Here is a 20,309-nt window from a genome sequence, read left to right as displayed (position 1 = left end):
GCACCTATCTCTCTCCATAACCAAGGTGAAAGTCACAGAATTGTGGTCACTATCACCAAAATGCTCACCCACTAACAAGCATCACTTGTCCCAGTTCGTTACCAAGTACCAAATCCAATATGGCCTCCCCTTTGGTCGGACAATCTACATACTGAGTTAGAAAAGCTTCCTGGACACACTGCACAAACACCGCCCCGTCCAATCTACTTGATCTAAAGAGCTTCCAATCAATATTTGGGAAGTTGAAATCGCCCATGACTACTACCCTGTGGCTTCTGCACCTTTCCAAAATCTGTTTTCCAATCTGTTTCTCCACATCTCTGCTGCTATTAGGGGGCCTATAGTAAACACCCAACAAGGTGACTGCTCCTTTCCTATTTCTGACTTCAGCCCATACTACCTCCAAAGGCAGATCCCCCTCGAACTGCCTTTCTGCAGCCATTATACCATTTCTAATTAGCAACGTCCCTCCTTTTTTACCACCCTCCCTAATCTTACTGAAACATCTGTAATCGGGAACCTCCAACAACCATTCCTGTCCCTCTACTATCCACGTTTCCGTGATGGCCACAACATCGTAGTCCCAAGTACCGATCCACGCCTTAAGTTCACCCACCTTATTTCTGATACTCCTTCCGTTGAAGTATACACACTTGAACCCATCTCTGTGTCCGCAAGTATTCCCTGTCAGTGCTACCTTCTCCACAGCCTCCCTACATTCTTCGACATCCTGAAAAACAGCTAACCTGCTTGCTGGACTACAAGTCCGGATCCCATCCCCCTGCCAAATTAGTTTAAACTCCCCCCGAAGAGTGCTAGCAAACCTACCTCCCAGGATATTGGTGCCCTGCTGGTTCAGGTGCAACCCGTCCTGCTTGTACAGGTCCCACCTTCCCCAGAATGCAGTCCAATTGTCCAAATACCTGAAGCCCTCCCTCCTCCACCATCCTTGCAGCCACATGTTCAACTGCACTCTCTCCCTATTCCTTGCCTCACTGTCACTCAAATAACAATCACTTACCTTCTCGACCAGCTCTGCGCTCCGACTTCACTTCCGCCCAGCTCCCGCCGCTCTCTGCTGCAAAAATAAGTTACTTGTTTGCAACGTTTAGCTTAAAACCCACTTATCAACAATTAATAGACTTTCATAAATGGAAGTTTTTTTTTAAATTGTTGGCTGCCATCAATTATTTTCATGTGTAAAGATTACAATAATAGAAATCTCTACAGACATTTTTCATTGAGATTTTAGGCCTGGTTAGTATTAACGTAAGAATTAGGACCAGGGGTAGACCATTTAATCTCTGAAGCCTCTCTTGACTGATCTAAATTTGGTCTCAATTTCACATTCCTGCCCAACCTGAGTACCCTTGATTTGTAACTAGCATGGGAGTCAACCAACTTTTTTAAAACAAAAGGTGTTCAGTGACCATACCTCCACAATCTTTGAGAACAAGAGTTCCAATGACTCATAACCCTCTGAAAGAGAAAAATTCTTCTCACCTCTACCTTAATAGAAACCCCTTTTAACTGTGTTTCCTAGTCCATTTCTTTCCCACAAGAGTAAATACTTTTCAGCATCCACGTTTATGAATTTTTCACAAGATGCAGCCAGTGCGGAGTCTTTTCCATTCTTTAGCAGTCCCACTTGTCCCCATCCCTTTACCAACAACAAAGAGGGAAGATTGTATCTTTTTTATGTTAATTGTGTGGAAATGTGCCCCTAAACTTGCAATCATTTTAAATCCCATTTTGAAAAGGTAATGGTCATTTTGAGATTTGGCATTAAACAGAGATGATAGGTTCTGAATCTTGAGTATTTTACTAGCTGAATGTGTGAATGAGACTTCAAAGTTATTCCGCCAGAAATTACTTCTGATAACATGCAATAAACTCACTAGTAATGCAAGTTAAATTATGATGGAAAAAAATGAAACCGTGTAAGATTTTAAAGCTGCAGATATTTCATTAAAATTGGGTTTAAAAATTTAATAACATAATTTCTGAAATGTGAAATTTGTGGTTTAATTTATTTCATTGTGTTTATTTAGCTGTCAGATATTGTTGTTAAATTTTGATTACCTTAAGGAAATTATCCATAAAGTCTGGTCACTTTGAGAAGCTGCCAGTTCAGCTGCACCAATGATAACTCGCCTGCTTTTCTTCAAAATAACATCATTGCATAATTTTTTTAAAAAGCTTTTCAAATCAACCCATTTGTGGGTGTTATTACACTTCTCTGGAGCAGGTTGGACTTTGACCCAGGCCTCCCAGTCCAGGGAACAGGACACCACCAATGTGCCACAAGCAAGGGGGAGACATTGCTTCTTTTACATCTTGCTTAGACGACAAAACAGACATCATTTAAGAATGTCATTTTTGAGTTTGTAGTGTTGCAGTGCTGTGTCAGAGACAAAAATGCTGTCAATTGAGCCATTGACAAAAGGTAGGTAGTGCATTCCTGGGTGGAGTACATAAATCAAAGAACTGTTTTAGGAAAGTAAATGTGTATCCATAATTAAGATTGGTAGATTCTGCTGAACTTCTTAAAAAGTATTTCTTTCTTCAAAATGATCAATCATACTTATCATTCCTCATACCTTTCCTCTTCAATACTGTGTATTTTAAGCTCAACCATGCCAAATTCCATTATGTTAAACTGAGAGTTCCCAGGCTGCAGCCAGCCTACCCCAGCTATGAGTGTGTTTAGATGTTACAATTCTTCCAATTAACTGTTTTCACTCCACATCTCTTAATGTGCATGTTTCCAGCGTTTTTTGTTTTGCTTCAGATTTTGTCTTCAACATTTTGGCTTTTTTGCCCAGGAAAATCTGACGGACCAATCTGATGTCCCAAATAGCAAGATGTCATGTTCCTAACTTATTGCTATCAATTACACATGCAGAGATTTATTTACGTTTCATAAGTTTTCCTAATAGTGTATGAAAACATAGAATTTTAACACTGAAGGTGGCAGTCCCACCTTTCTTGCTGAGATCTGGCTAATCTGGAGATGATTTTAAACAGCTGTGTATATGTCCTGAGTAAATGGTTCACTTTCTCTTTCTTTTCCCCAACTCTATATTATAGCCCAGTCATATGCTATTTCAGTTGATCTACCAGATCCCAACACTGTGACACCTTGCCCATTTGGCTCATTGCTGTTGATTTCCCTGTCTGTTTTTGTTCATGTTAGCATGACTCCAGCTGCTGTTTCTCTCTCACCAGTAAACATTCATCAACTGTTGGTCCACATTTTCACTGCATCTGTCATACTTGCTGGTATTTTATTGTAAGCAATTTACTTTTGAAATGTAAAAGATGCAAACAAAATCAATAATGCAATATTTGTGAAGTACAAGACCAAAAGGCTGAGCGAGAAGGAGGAAGTCATGGTTACAGAGACAACAACAATTGAACCATACACTGTACAATTAGGGGAGACTGAGGCAAATGTTGGGAATGAGAAGTTAGAGGATCATTACAACAAGAGACATATTTAATTAAAATAAACTTTGTATGTGAGCACCACCTTGGGAAATGGACTAATGCATTTAAAATTTTTCCCTGCAGTTGTACAAATATACTTTATTAACCTTCAAACGCAGTCTGGCAGAACATTAGTAAACAGACTTAACTTACAGACTGTGCTGTGGAGCAGCAAAGTGGAAATTTCAGATGAGATATGAAATCTGTACAGCCTAGCTGACAGTATCTGCTGTAATGTTATGACAGTTCAATCCATCTGGATGTCTGGAGTTTGCTAAAGTGGGAAGATTGTCTCAGTGACTATTAGGAGACGGCTGCCTTTATCAGCCTGAGTCCACAGCCACTAATGGTAGCTTTGCAGGGACGCATTGACGCAAAGCTTCCTTTTAAAGTCTTAAATTTCTTTTCAGAGTATACCAAGTGGATTCTTGTTTTCAGTCAATAAAGCTTTTAGTTTACTTATTGAAGAATTCTCTTTTAATGCAGAGCATTTTACGATATCCGACACTGAGTGGTCGATATGTGTTTCATGAAGCAATGACAGCAGAATGCTGTAGTTTGCAAATCTCCTGCTTTAAGTCTGAAAACTAGCTAAGATTTTGATATTGGAAATCGAATATTTCTACACCATTCTATTGGCTCAGTTGCAGCTCTACTAGGGGAGCAGGCTAAATGTAGCATAGATGGATGGGAAAGGGCAGAGCCTTTAACATTGCTGATCCCTTGGTAACAGGGCTGCAGTTATGTAAGAAATGTATCTGTCCCTTGGGTAGGAAATAAAATGGCACAAATAAAATGAGAGCGCGGAGTAAATGAATGTTTGTCTTGTGTTCTGCAGTCAGCATTAAAAATTAAACCAAAAAGATAGATTAATTTACCTTTATTGTTCTTGTTTCTTTTATCTTGATTGGCCACTTTTGTAAACATACACAACTGACCTTATCCTGTTGATACAGTGATGCTTTGAGACAGTAGTGTGCAATGCTTGGCCACCAAAGTGCTTCAACTGAGCCAGAAACATATGGAGTCTTACTGTGTCTTTTCCTGAAAGGCCTTGTCTGCAGTCATTAACCTTAACTGGTGCTGAGCTTGGTATTTTGAAAGTGTAGTGAATTCAGGTGTTGATTTGTAAAGTTTTAGTGAAAACTTAATTGTCCAGCTTTGACTAGTCCACTTAACTGTTCACAAGATTTTTGCAAGGTTTGTGAAGGTTTGTAGCTCAGGTTGAGGTTGTTCACAAGATCGACCTCAAAGGATAATTTCACTCTACATTCACTAAATTAATTTGGCACAATTCTCTACAGAAGCCGCCATACGGAGCAAAAAAAGTCATAGACTCCAGGAGTTATACTTGTTTTCCTTTTTTTTTGTTGTCTAGGTTGTTGCGTGAGGACTATGTTACAAAAAGACTGATTTATGAAGGATAACTTAAAATAGCTGTTGCTGCAATCGTTTTATGTGCAGTCAGAGATCCATCTGAATCTCCCAAAATTAAATTTTCCCTCATATGGAGAAATAAATTGATCATGAGGAAGCAAAATAAATTGATATAATGCCTGTATTTGCAACTATGTACCAGTTCTGTAAAGCATGAGCTGCATAAATGGCTGTTTTTCCAGACCACCTAAATGAATTATTGTAGGTTCAAAAATAAAAAAATCTTTTTCTGCATCAATTTATTCATGAATGGGAAGATATCTCTCCTTCACATTCTTCTTCAATCCCCACACTCCCAGTGGATTTCTGGCTGTGATTGTCATGAACATTAGATCAATTGCTCATTTGGAGAGCTGGTGTGGACATGGTAGGCTGAATGATCACTTAATGTACCATAATAATTCTGTGATTCTGTTAACAGCTGGCTGAGACAATACATTTTCAGAGTAAGTGGTTAGATGATGTCAAAGTTCAGCTCTTGCGGTCACAGAGTCATAGAAACAGAAACAGTGTCTTTGGTCCAACTTGTCCATGCTGACCAGGTATCCTAAACTGAACTAATCCCATTTGCCTGCATTTTGCCCTTCAAATGTCTTTCAAATGTTGGAATTGTACCTGCCTGTACCACTTCCTCTGGCAGCTCATTCCATCCACGCACCATCCTTTGCATGAAAAGGTAGCCCCTCAGGTCCCTTTTAAATCTTTCCCTTCTAACCTTAAATGTATGGTGTCTAGTTTTGGACTCTCCCACCCTTGGAAAAAGAACACGGCTATTCAACCTATCAATGCCTTTCATTATTTTATAAACCTGCATATGGTCACTCCTCAGTCTCCAAAGCTCCAGGTAAAAAAGTTCTGGTCTATGCAGCCTCTCCTTATGACTCAAGTCCTAGCAACCACTGTAATTTTTTTCAGTATCCTTTCTAGTTTAACAATATACTTCCTGTAGCTGGATGACCAGAATTTGCACAGTATTCTAAATGTGGACTCGTAAATGTCTTGTACAGCCACAACATGACATCCCAATTGCTATATTCAGTGCTCTGAAGGCAAATATGCCAAATACCGCGTTCATTACCCTGTCTACCTGCGATGCCATTTTCAAGGATCAATGAAAGTTCCTTGTTCCCTCTTTTCATCAATATTCCCCAGGGCCCTTCCATTAACTTTGTAAGTCTTGCCCTGCTTTGCCTTATCAAACTGCAATATATTGCATTCATTTAAATTAAACTCCATCTGCCACTCCTCGGCCCATTGCCTTAACTGATTAAGATCTCATTGTACCCTTAGCTAACCTTCTTTGCAGTCCACTCTGACACCAATTTTGGCATCATCCGCAAATTTACGAGCCATACCTCCAATATACTCATCCAAATCGCTGATATAAATGACTAAACAACAATGGACCCAGAAATGATCCTGGTCACAGGCCTCCAGTCCAAATAACAATCCTGTACCACCATCCTCTGCCTTCTACCATCAAGCCAATTTTGTGTCCAATTGGCTATCTTTCCCAGGATCCCATAAGATCTAACCTTACTAACCATGTGGGACGTTGTTGAAGGCCTTGCCAAAGTCCATGTAGAAAATGCCTACCTCGCTGCCTTGTTCTTGCTTTTTGGTAACCTCTTCAAAAAAAACTCAATTAAATTTGCATATGAAATAGCATACTGCCTACAAGTTTGCAGTTCCTGTTTGTGAATTGGGAATAGATGGAAGGATGAGGCAGAATCAGAAGTGTTGTATAAAATTTCTCATTTCTGACTGCCTTCCAGTGTGTTAAATCTTCGTAACGAAGTGCTGATCTCAGGACATTGGTATCTTGAGAGGTTGTTCATCAGCTTTTACTTGTTGTAATAGTAATATGGTTCTCATTTAAGTTGCAGTGACCATTTGATACTTTTAGAAGTAGTGTAATGGAACAAGGTGGATTTCCTTCAATTACGCGATGCCCTCTAAAACTTAAATTTATAAATTGTCATACAAGTTATTCAAACTCAGCCATATGCATTAATTTCTTACTGCATGCTTCTGTGATTCATGTGTCTAATCTCTGCCCACCTTAATACTCATTAGCCTTGTTTTTATATTTTTATCATTTTATTGAGATGGTGGTGTATACATGAGATATCTAAATACTGAAAATATTGATAATGTATGCTGTCAGTATGAATTCCAATAAGATGTCTGCCATGTACCCAATGAAAAATATTTTAGTTATGCTAATACAGAGGAGCCAAAGCAGGGAAACCAGTAAATTTATAAATGCAAGTGAACCACAGAATTTCTAAGTCGAGAGTGTGGTACTGGAAAAACAAAGTAGGTCAGACGGCTTCTGATGCTTACCATCGCATGCTGGTGTTGAGGGTGCTGTGCTGGTGGACATTGAAATTAGAGAACACACGCAGAATTACTGCTGTGAAAGAGGCTTTCATTTCCAACATTATATTCTCCATTGTTATACATGTGCTTTGTAAGGAGTTGTCTGGCTTTTTGATTAGTCCGCACAACAGCACACCTGAGATCAAGAATAATGGAATAAGAATTGAAACCTACATTATTTCTCAACTTGGACTGCTCAATGTGACACATTGCTACTCTTAAACATGTTACTCAACATGGGACTACATTTCTTTTTTAATGCTGTCTTTGGTTTCAGATCCCCATGACATGTATTTCAGTAATTAATGAGTTGCATTTTAAATTGGTTGAGTGCAAGCCATTTGAAAAGAGCTTTTCTGAAGTAAGAATTCTGATTTGCCTTTAGATCGGATCAGGATGGCAAAGTGCATTGTCCCATGGAGTTTAAACATAAAGAAATCCAGGAACAAAAGATTAGCCTGTTCCTAAATTAATTTTGGGTATGGATGTTTTGGTTGCCCTTCTCCTGTGACGAGGTTGAATTTGTTAGATAAATTGATGCACAATTGTACATTGGCAGAATATTACAAACATGACCGAGTGCTGCCATTTTCTTTAGTCATCCAAAATAGTATTCAGACAGTTTTTAACCATAATTTTTTGTGCCTTTTTATCTCCATGTTTTTCTCATCACTGTCAATAATATTCTATGATTGAGAGTGCAACAAATTTCTCTGTTAACAGAGACAGTATATTCCTGTCAGGGTGAAAGGAAGGGCTGGTAGGGAATGCTGAATGATGAAAGAAGTTGAGGATTTGGTTAAGAAAAAGAAGGAAACATATGTCAGCTTTAGACAAGATCGATCAAATGAATCCTTGGAGAATAAAGGCAGTAGGAGTATACTTAAGAGGGAAATCAGGGGAACAAAAAGGCAACATGAGATAGCTTTTGCAAATAAAGTTAAGGAGAACCCAAAGTGTTTTTACAAATATATATTAAAGACAAAAGAATAACTAGGGAGAGAATAGGGCCCCTCAAAAATCAGCAAGGCAGCCTTTGTGCAGAGCCGTAAGAGATGGGGGAGATACTAAACAAGTATTTTCATTCAGCGTTTACTGTGGAAAAGGACATGGACAATGTAGAATGTAGGGAAATAGATGATGACATCTTGAAAAATGTCCATATTACAGAGGAGGAAGTGCTGGATGTCTTGAAATGTATAAAAGTGGATAAATCCCCAGGACCTGATCAGGTGTACCCTAAAACTCTGTGGGAAGCTAGGTAAGTGTTTGCTGGGCCCCTTGCTGAGATATTCGTAATTATTGATAGCCACAGGTGATATGCCAGAGACTGGAGGTTGGCTAACGTGGTGCCGCTGTTTAAGAAAGGTGGTAAAGATAAGCAAGGCAATAATAGATCAGTGAGCATGACATCGGTGGTGGGCAAGTTGTTGGAGAGAATCTTGAGGGACAGGATATACTTGTATTTTGAAAGGCAAGGACTGATTAGGGCTAGTCAACATGGCTTTGTGCACGAGATATCATGTCTCACAAGCTTGATTGAGTTTTTGGAAGAAGTAACAAAGAGGATTGATGTGAGCAGAACGGTGGATGTGATCTATATGGACTTCAGTAAGACGGTAGACAAGGTTTCCCATGGGAGACTGGTTAGCAAGGTTAGATCTCACAGAGAGAACTAACTAGCCATTTGGATACAGAACTAGCTCAAAGGTAGAAGACAGAGGGTGGTGGTGGAAGGTTATTTTTCAGACTGGAGGCCTGTCACAAGTGGAGTGCCACAAGGATCAGTGCTGGGTCCACTACTTTTCGTAATTTACATAAATTATTTGGATGTGAGCATAAGAGGTATAGTTTGTAAGTTTGCTGATGACACCGAAATTGGTGGTGTAGTGGACAGCAAAGAAGGTTACTTCAGATTACAAGATCTTGATCAGATGGACCAATGGGCTGAGAAGTGGCAGATGGAGTTTAATCTAGATAAATGCGAGGTGCTGCATTTTGGGAAAGCAAATCTTAGCAGGACTTATACACTTAATGGTAAGGTCCTAGGTAGTGTTGCTGAACAAAGAGACCTTGGAGTGCAGGTTCATAGCTCCTTGAAAGTGGAGTCGCAAGTAGATAGGATAGTGAAGGTGGTGTTTGGTATGCTTTCCTTTATTGGTCAGAGTATTGAGTACAGGAGTTGGGAGGTCATGTGTGCAATTCTGGTCTCCTTCCTATCGGAAGGATGTTGTGAAACTTGAAAGGGTTCAGAAAAGATTTACAAGGATGTTGCCAGGGTTGTGGGGTTTGAGCAATAGGGAGACATTGCATAGGCTGGGGCTGTTTTCCCTGGAGCGTCAGAGGCTGAGTGGTGACCTTTATAGAGGTTTACAAAATCATGAGGGGCATGGATAGGATAAGTAGACAATGTCCCTTCCCTGGGATTGGGGAGTCCAGAACTAGAGGGCATAGGTTTAGGGTGAGAGGGGCAAGATGTAAAGGAGACCTAAGGGGCACGTGTGTGGAATGACCTGCCAGAGGAAGTGGTGGAGGCTGTACATCTCTGTGACTCTATTGCTGTTTTCCATCTCTGTACTGTTACTTATAATATTTGGAAATTGTTTTTGACTTCTGTTTTTGAAATGGAAGGAATTTCTTTTCCTAACTTTCAAGTATAGTGAAAAAACAAATTACTTAAAAATTTTTCCAGCATTGCTGTAAATTTCAGTTTAAATATTACAGTTCTTGTTCTATTGAAGGACTTGTTCGGTGATGACACTCCTTCAGTGCTTTTATCTAGTTAGCGGTGAGTGTGGACCAGTGATGTGGCCACTCGAGATATTTTCTAATCAACCTGTTCAAAGATGGTATCAGGTGAGATGAGCACCTGGAGATAAGTGGAACCCTTGACTGAGGAAATGCCTCCCAAGGTCAGTGTGCTAATCCTTGAATTAAGAAATGGTTCGCACAACTTTACAAGCTATGAACTTGCTGCAGTACTCAAGTCAGTAAAAGAGCGACCATGTGCAGTCTGAAGCACAGTACCAGTCTTTCATGTAAAGGATGGTCATAATAGCTTTAGCAATCTTCAGCTGGTAATGATTTTCAAATGCAGGTGAGTCATAGAGATGTACAGCATGGAAACAGACCCTTCAGTCTAACCCATCCATGCCGACCAGATATCCCAACCCAATCTAGTTCCACCTACCAGCACCCGGCCCATATTCATATACCCATCCAAATGCCTCTTAAATGTTGCAATTGTACCACCCTCCACCACATCCTCTGGCAGCTCATTCCATACACGTACCACTCTCTGCGTGAAAAAGTTGCCCCTTAGGTCTCTTTTATATCTTTCCTCTCTCACCCTAAATCTGTGCCCTCTAGTTCTGGACTCCCCGACCCCAGGGAAAAGACTGTCTATTTATCCTATCAATGCCCCTCATAATTTTGTAAACCTCTATAAGGTCACCCCTCAGCCTCCGACGCTCCAGGGAAAACAGCCCCAGCCTGTTCAGCCTCTCCCTGTAGCTCAGATCCTCCAACCCTGGCAACGTCCTTGTAAATCTTTTCTGAACCCTTTCAAGTTTCACAACATCTTTCCGATAGGAAGGAGACCTGAATTGCATGCAATATTCCAACAGTGGCCTAACCAATGTCCTGTGTAGCCGCAACATGACCTCCCAACTCCTGTACTCAATACTCTGACCAATAAAGGAAAGCATACCAAACACCACCTTCACTATCCTATCTACCTGCAACTCCACTTTCAAGGAGCTATGAATCTGTACTCCAAGGTCTCGTTGTTCAGCAACACTCCCTAGGACCTTACCACTAAGTGTATAAGTCCTGCCAAGATTTGCTTTCCCAAAATGCAGCACCTCTCATTTATCTGAATTCAACTCCATCTGTCATTTCTCAGCCCATTGGCCCATCTGGTCAAGATCCTGTTGTAATCTGATGTAACCCTCTTCGCTGTCCACTACACCTCCAATTTTGGTGACATTTGCACTTACTAACTGTACCTCTTATGCTTGCATCCAAATCATTTATGTAAATGACAAAAAGTAGAGGGCCCAGCACCGATCCTTGTGGCACTCCACTGGTCACAGGCCTCCAGTCTGAAAACAACCTCCACCACAAAGATCTTCTATCTTTGAGCCAGTTCTGTCTCCAAATGGCTAGTTCTCCCTGTATTCCATGAGATCGAACCTTGCTAATCAGTCTCCCATGGGGAGCCTTGTTGAATGCCTTACTGAAGTCCATATAGATCACATCCACTGCTCTGCCCTCATCAATCTTCTTTGTTACTTCATCAAAAAACTCAATCAAGTTTGTGAGACATGATTTCCCACACACAAAGCCATGTTGACTATCCCAAATCAGTCCTTGCCGTTCCAAATACATGTACATCCTGTCCCTCAGGATTCCCTCAAACAACTTGCCCACCACCGAGGCCAGGCTCACCAGTCTATAGTTCCCTGGCTTGTTTTTACCGCCCTTCGTAAACAGTGGCACCACATTTGCCAACCTCCAGTCTTCTGGCACCTCACCTGTGACTATTGATGATACAAATATCTCAGCAAGAGGCCCAGCAATCACTTCTCTAGCTTCCCACAGAGTTCTCGGGTACACCTGATCAGGTCCTGGGGATTTATCCACTTTTATACATTTCAAGACATCCAGCACTTCCTCCTCTGTAATCTGGACATTTTGCAAGATGTCACCATCTATTTCCCGACAGTCTATATCTTCCATATCCTTTTCCACAGTAAATACTGATGCAAAATATTCATTTAGTATCTCCCCCATTTTCTGTAGTTCCACACAAAGGCTGGCTTGCTGATCTTTGAGGGGCCCTATTCTCTCCCTAGTTACCCTTTTGTCCTTAATATATTTGTAAAAACCTTTTGGATTCTCCATAATTCTATTTGCCAAAGCTATCTCATGTCCCCTTTTTGCACTCCTGATTTCCCTCTTAAGTATACTCCTACTTTCTTTATACTCTTCTAAGGATTCACTAGATCTATCCTGTCTGTACCTGACATATGCTTCCTTCTTTCTCTTAACCAAACCCTCAATTTCTTTAGTCATCCAGCATTCCCTCTACCTACCAACCTTTCCTTTCACCCTGACAGGAATGTACTTTCTCTGGATTCTAGTTATCTCATTTCTGAAGGCTTCCCATTTTCCCGCCATCCCTATATCTGCGAACATCTGCCTCCAATCAGCTTTCAAACGTTCTTGCCTAATACCGTCAAAATTGGCCTTTCTCTGATTTAGAACTTCACCTTTTAGATCTGGTCTATCCTTTTCCATCACTATTTTAAAATGAATAGAATTATGGTCGCTGGCTCCAAAGTGCTCCCCCACTGACACCTCAGTCACCTGCCCTGCCTTATTTCCAAGAATAGGTCAGGTTTTGCACCTTCTCTAGTAGGTAAATCCACATACTGAATCAGAAAATTGTCTTGTACACACAAATGAAATTCTTCTCCATCTAAACCTTTAACACTATGGCAGTCCCAGTCGATGTTTGGAAAGTTAAAATCCCTACCATAACTACCTATTATTCAAACAGATAGCTGAGATCCCTTTACAAGTTTGTTTCTCAATTTCCCTCTGACTTTTGGGGGGTCTATAATACAATCCCAATAAGGTGATCATCCCTTTCTTATTTCTCAGTTCCACCCAAGTAACTTCCCTGGATGTATTCCCAGGAATATCCTCCCTCAGCATAGCTGTAATGTTATCCCTTATCAAAGATGCCACTCCCCCTCCTCTCTCGCCTCCCTTTCTATCCTTCCTGTAGCATTTGTATCCTGGAACATTCAGCTGCCAGTCCTGCCCATCCCTGAGCCATGTTTCTGTAATTGCTATGATATCCCAGTCCCATGTTCCTAAATATGCCCTGAGTTCATCTACCTTGTCCCTGCCTGCCCTGACTGTTTGACTCACTTCTGTTCTCAGCTGTACCCGTCTCAGATCGATCTCTTTCCTCACTATCCCCTGGTTCCCACCCCTCCCACCTTACTAATTTAAATCCTCACAAGCAGTTCTAGCAAATTTCCCTGCCAGTATATTAGTCCCCTTCCAATTTAGGTGCAATCCGTCCTCCTTGTACAGGTCACTTCTACCCCAAAAGAGATTCCAATGATCTAAAAATGTGAATCCTTCTCCCATACACCAGCTCCTCAGCCATGCATTCATCTGCTCTATCCTCCTAATCCTGCCCTCACTAGCTCGTAGCACTGGGAGTAATCCAGATCTTACTACCCTTGAGGACTTCCTTTTTAAATTTCTGCCTAATTCTCTGTAATCTCCCTTCAGAGTCTCAACCTTTTCCCTTCCAATGTTGTTTGTTCCAATGTGGACAATGACCTCCTGCTGGCCCCTCTCCCCTGTTAGAACATTCCACACCCTTTCTGAGACATCCTTGATCCTGGCACCAGGGAAGCAACACACCATTCTGCTTTTTCTCTGCTGGCCGCAGCAACGTCTGTCTGTACCTCTGATTACGGAATCCCCTAACACAATTGACCTCTTGGAAGCCGATGTACTTCTCGTTGCATTAGAGCCAGTCTCAATACCAGAAACTTGGCTGTTTGTGCTACGTTCCCCTGAGAATCCATCACCCCCTACATTTTCCAAAACAGCATACCTGTTTGAAATAGGTATATCCACAAAAGACTCCTGCCCTAGGTGCTGACCTCTCTCACCCTTCCTGGAGTTAACCCATCTATGTGACTGTATCTGAGACTTTCCTCCCTTCCTATAACTACCATCCATCACATACTGTTGCTATTGCAAATTCCTCATCGCTTCTGTCTGTCTCTCCAACCGATTCACTCGATCTGATAAGATTTACATCCAACAGCATTTATGGCAGATATAATCCGCAGTAACCCTTCAACTCCCACATCTGACAACAAGTACATATCACTGCAAAGGCCTTTATTGCTTCTTCATAATCTACAGATCCAGAAAACATGGTCTTATTTCTCTACAAACACTGCCCCCAGGTTAAATTAATAGTTATGGCTTATATTTTAAGTTTAATCAAGAGACTTATCTCCAAAAACATATTATCAAGAAAAAATCCACTATACTTACTACTGCAGCCTTTCTCTTGGACAGACTTAAAACAATAATTAACAAATCTGATTCTGTGCTGTGAACTTCGCCCATCAGTTCCTCTAAGATTAGTTGTGAATTTCACTGTTTGTTAATTTTCCCAGATGCACTCCGATGTCCAGCGATACACGAATTCAAACAGCCAAGGCAGTAACTGTGCAGGTTCTCTCTCTCACTCTGCTGCACTGTCCTCACCATGTGCTCGAGTCCTTCATGAGTATCAGTTTTTGTATACTCTTAGGTTTAACCTTGCACGTTGTAGTAGAGATTACTTTTCTTGAGGTAAAATGGATTAAAGTAGAAATCTTTATGAACACTACCCCTATTAGGGTTAATAGTTAGCTATCTTACTAATAGGATCATTTTCAGTCCAATCCACCAGATGCATTTTGTCTGAATCCTCCTGAATTAAATTAGGGTAACATTACTGTCTGTGTAACCAACAAAGTAAAGTCTGTCAGTTATATGTTTCCTAATCAAAGCTAATACTGACTTTAGAAAATTTAAATGTTGCAGGATTGAAGTGTTCTGCTGTGTTCAATTTGCATACAATTATTTTTGAATTACCTAAAGGAAATCTCTATCTGTGATAGAATTAATGTTATCAGTTTTGAGTCTGCATTCATCTGGCACATTTAATTCTTTGTCGAAGAATGTGGTACTGGAAAAGCACAACCAGTCAGGCAGCATCTGAGGTGCAGGAGAATCGACGTTTTGGGCATAAGCCCTTCATCAGGAATGTTGCAACATGTATATTTTAAATAGTTATTGAGTACAAAATTAATTGTGAATGTTCAGGTTAGAGAGATTCTTAAACTCAACTGTTTACATAAGACTCAAAGAAATATTCATGGAATCACATTCAGCCCACTAAGTCTCTACTGCAAAAAATGTCGTCTTACCTATACTAGTTTCACTTTGCTGCACTAGGCCCATAGCTCTCAAATGTTATGACACTTCAAGTGCTTTTAAAAGTTGTGAGATTTCCTCCCAGGCAGTGCATTCACAACCCACAACACCCTTTTAGAATCATAGAGATGTACAGCACGAAAACAGACCTTTTGGTCCAACTTGTTAATGCCACCCAGATAACATAAACTAATCTAATACCGTTTGCTAGCACTTGGTCCATATCCCTCTAATCCCTTTCTAAACATATCCCCATCCAGGTGCCCTTTAAATGTTGAAATTGAACAGCCTCCACCACTTCCTCTGGTAGCTCATTCCATATATGTACTACCATCTGCATGAAAACGTTGCCCCTGATGTCCCTTTTAAATCTTCCCCCTCTCACCCTAAACTTATGCCCTCGGGTTCTGGACTTCCCCACCCCAGGGAAAAGACGTTGTCTATTTACCCTATCCATGCCCCTCATGATTTAAAGTCACCCCTCCGTCTTCGACGCTGCAGGGAACACAGCCCCAGCCTATTCAACATCTCCTGATCATTCAAACCCTTCAACCCTGGCAACATCCTTGAATCTTTTTTTCTCTGAACCTTTTTAAGTTTCACAACATTCTCCCTATTGGAGGGAGACCATGATTGCACACAATACAGTATTCCAAAAGTGGCCTAACCAATGTCCAGTACAGCCACAATATGACCTCCCAACTCCTGAACTCAATACGTTGTCCAGTAAAGGAAAGCATACCAAATGCCGCCTTCACTATCCTATCTACTGCGACTCCAACTTGAAGGAAAAATCAAACTGCACTCCAAGGTCTCTGTTCGGCAACCCTCCCCAGGACCTTAACATTAAGTGTATAAGTCCTGCTACGATTTGCCCTTCCAAAATTCAGCACTTCCCATTTATCTAAATTAAAGTTTATCTGCCATTCAAGATCCCATTGTACTCTGAGATGACCTTCTTCGCTGTCCACTACACCTCTGATTTTGGTGTCATTTGCAAACTTACTAACTATACCTCCTATGTTCAGTTCTAAATCAGTTATATAAATGACGAAAAGCAGTTAGTGAGCTTTGAGAAGATTTGTAACTCAGGTTGAGGTTCTGGATGTAGGTTTGCTTGCTGAGTGGGAAGGTTTGTTTTCTGACATTTCGTCACCATATTCGGTAACCTCCAAATGAAGCACTGGTGGTGTGGCCCGCTTTCTATTTGTGTGTTTTGAGTTTCCTTGGGCAGGTGATGCAATTTCCTGTGGTGACATCATTTCCTATGGTGATGTCATTTCCTGTTCTTTTTCTGAGGTGACAGTAAACGGGATCCAAGTCCATGTGATTAGATGAGATTACTTAGTGTGGAAACAGGCCCTTCGGCCCAACAAGTCCACACCGCCCCGCCGAAGCGCAACCCACCCATATCCTTACGTTTACCCCTTACCTAACACTACGGGCAATTTAGCATGGCCAATTCACCTGACCTGCACATCTTTGGACTGTGGGAGGAAACCAGAGCACCCGGAGGAAACCCACGCAGACAAGGGGAGAACGTGCAAACTCCACACAGTTAGTCGCCTGAGGCGGGAATTGAACCCGGGTCTCTGGCGCTGTGAGGCAGCAATGCTAACCACTGTGCCACCGTGCCGCCCATGTGCTTGCTGATAGAGTTCAGGTTGGAATGCCATGCTTCTAGGAATTCTCATGAGTGTCTGTTTGGCCTGTCCTGGGATGGATGTGTTGTCCCAGTCAGTGGTGTCCTTTCTCATCTGTATGTAAGGATACTAGTGAAAGTGGGTCATGTCGTTTTGTGGCTAGTTGATGTTCATGGATCCTGATGGCTAGTTTTCTGCCTGTTTATCCAATATAGTGTTTGTTACAGATCTTGCACGGTATTTTGTAGATGGCATTAATTTTGCTTGTTGGGTCTTTAAAGTTCATTAGCTGCTGTTTTATTGTATTGGAGGGTTTGTGGGCTAACATAATGCCAAGGGGCTGAGTAGTCTGGCAGTCATTTCTGAGATGCCTTTAACGCAGGGGAGAGTGACTAGGGTTTCTGGATTTATTTTGTCTGCTTGTTTGGGTTTGTTGCTCAGAAATTAGTGGACTGCGTTCATTGGGTACCTATTCTTTTTGAATACACTGTATAGGTGATTTTCCTCTGCTCTGCGTAGTTCCCCTGTGCTGCAGTTGTGTGGTGGCTTGTTGAAATAATGTTCTAATGCAGCTTCATTTGTGGATGTTGGGATGATTGCTTCTATGGTTCAAGAGTGTCTTAGTGAAATGCTATTCCTCATTCCTTCTAAACCTCCGGCCTTTCACTTAATAATTATACCCCTTTGTTATTGACCTTTCAACTAAAGGGAACAGCTGCTTTTTATTCTCCATATCCATGGCACTCATAATCTTATACACCTCTATCAGCTTCCCCCTCAACTTTCTGTGCTCCAAAGAAAACAATCTGAGCTGATCTAGCCTTTTTTCATATCTGAATGCTCCAACCCAGGCAACATCCTGGTGAATCTGCTTTACACCCCCTCTAGTGCAATTGCATCCTTCCTTTTGTATGGTGACGAGAACTATGAAAAGTTAGGGTCTAACCAACATTTTGTATAGTTACCTGCTTTTATAACTTATGCCACAACTTCATTTATTGCTGTGAATTAAGAAAAAAAGTGTACTTGACAAAATATAAATATTAATTTGATATTTTTCTCGTTTTCTCTACAGCTTTAACTGCTTACACATATCTTACCATTTTTGATTTTTTCAGGTAATTTTTTTTAATATTATGTACATCAGTTTTTAGTGTGATTGTGTATGCTGGTATTGAAGATTAATTGATAGAAGTGAGGTTTTATTTTGCCAGACCTTGTGAATGGTTGTTATGAAATATATTCGGAATTAGTTTTTACTGTGACTGATTTCATCAACTGATCAGTTTTGCTTTTAAATTTTATTCACTTCATGGATTTTATTTTTCATAAACGCACACCTCTATGAGGGAGGGTGAACAGGTGACCTATTTCCTGACCTCTGCTGTTCCGACCACAGCTGCTTGGTTGTCCACATGTGGTTGATGATGCAAAAGTGACACTATTAGCGTGTGTTTAATTCACTGGCTGAGGTCAACATGAATGTCCCACTTATTGACTTCATCCCTCAACTAAGGCATTGAGACCCTCCATTTAAACCCACCACCAGTCGGCTTTCTCCCGAGGGACCAGCCCAATAGTTCTCTGGCACCATGGTGACTTCACCTTGCCACATGAATAGACTTTACAAGCTTTACTTTCTGTGGGATGATGCCTGATGTCTGCTTACTATAGTTCCTTCTGGTTAACAGAATTGTGATTAGGAACATCCTTTGTTCCATTCTGAAAATTGTAGTAAAAACGTGTTGCATACATCATATTTTGTAATTTTGAAATTAATGCGTTAAATTGTTCTGCCACATAACCGTGGAGTGTTTTTATTTTGATGTAAGTTTGCTGGCTGAGCTGAAAGGTTCATTTCCAGACTTTTGTTACCTTACTAGGTAACCTCTTCAGTGGACCTCATGCGAAGCAATGCTGAAACTTCCTGCTTTCTATTTATATGTTTGGGTTTCTTTGGGTTGGTGATGTTATTTCCTGTGGTGAAGTCACTTCCTGTACCTTTTCTCAGGGGGTGTTAGATGGGGTCTGACTCCATGTTTTATTGATAGAGTTCTGGTTTGAATGCCATGCTTCTAGGAATTCTCGTGCTTGTCTTTGTTTGGCTTGTCCTCGGATGGATGTATTGTCCCAGTCAAAGTGGGACAAACCCACCAACACTAAAACAGCAGCTAATGAAATTGAAAGACCCTATACAGACAATGAGTAAAACTAACATCATTTACAAAATACCGTGCAAGGACTGTAACAAACACTACATTGGACAAATAGGCAGAAAACTAACCACCAGGATACATGAACACCAACTAGCCACAAAAAGACATGACCCTCTCTCACTAGTATCCTCGCATACGGATGAGGAAGGACACCACTTCAACTGGGACAATACATCCATCCTAGGGCAAGCCAAACAAAGACACGCACAAGAATTCCTAGAAGCATGACATTCCAACCGGAACTCTATCAACAAACACATTGAGTTAGACCCCATCTACCACCTCTGAGAAAAGGAACAGGAAGTGACTTCACCATAGGAAAATAACATCACCACAGGAAATGACATCACCAACCCAAAGAAACCCAAACATATAAATCGAAAGCAAGAATTTTCAATATTGCTTTGTATGAGGTCCACTGAAGATGTTACCTAGTAAGATAACAAAACATCTGGAGATGAACTTTTCAGCTCAGCGAGCAAATCTACATCCAAAACCTCAACCTGAGCTACACATCTTCTCAAAACTCAGTGTTTTTTTTTGTGATTGGAGACAACTCATATTATTTTCCAAAAAAAGTCATTGGACTCACGTCATTACTGTTTCACCACAGATGCTTAGTTTCTACGGTACTTGGTTTTTATTGCAATATGTAGTTTGTTTCTGAAAATAGTGTCTTTGAATAAAATATTTATGCCTTGGTATATTTCCTACAATTAATCTCTCTTGCCAATTCAGTATTTGAATTCCTACATTTTTGTAAAAATCGATTCAAAATTGTTTACTTTGAAAACAATAAATAGCAGTCAATGCTTTGAGTTAGATCATAAATTATTGATCGATCCCCACAGCATTGAAGGTGAGGATTAAATAAAGATAAGCTTGATAAATATGTGTGGAAGAGGAGTTACCATTTCAGATGGGACTCCTCTAGTTTCCTGCCCTCTCTTGGGGAGTAATTATCAATCTGGTACCTGCTGTCATTTATGAAAGTGAGTAGCTTAATTGACTGTTATCTTGGTGACATCACTCCAGACAGAATGGAAAGTGACATATCTCTGAAGCAAAGTCATGTTGGATTTTGTTTCTACAAATTGGCACTTAATAAAAAACTTAA

At 40.7% G+C, this 20,309-nt stretch overlaps 1 protein-coding gene across 1 annotated transcript in view; it reads left to right on the top strand.

Moving 5' to 3' along the window:
- The window catches only part of slc30a6 (solute carrier family 30 member 6), a 169,364-nt gene that overhangs the window by 59,502 nt on the left and 89,553 nt on the right, over positions 1–20,309 (top strand). Inside the window, exon 5 of the mRNA XM_087991219.1 lies at positions 18,052–18,094. Within this exon, the coding sequence (XP_087847345.1) occupies positions 18,052–18,094 (43 nt within the window). The remainder of the gene's footprint in view (positions 1–18,051; positions 18,095–20,309) is intronic.

Source organism: Chiloscyllium plagiosum, unplaced genomic scaffold (genome assembly GCF_037043375.1).
Source record: "Chiloscyllium plagiosum isolate Xiang-an unplaced genomic scaffold, Cpla_swu_hap1 HiC_scaffold_10, whole genome shotgun sequence".
Classification (NCBI taxonomy): domain Eukaryota; kingdom Metazoa; phylum Chordata; class Chondrichthyes; order Orectolobiformes; family Hemiscylliidae; genus Chiloscyllium; species Chiloscyllium plagiosum.
Note: the sequence above shows the minus strand (reverse complement) of the source record. Positions and strands in the feature narration are given on the sequence as shown.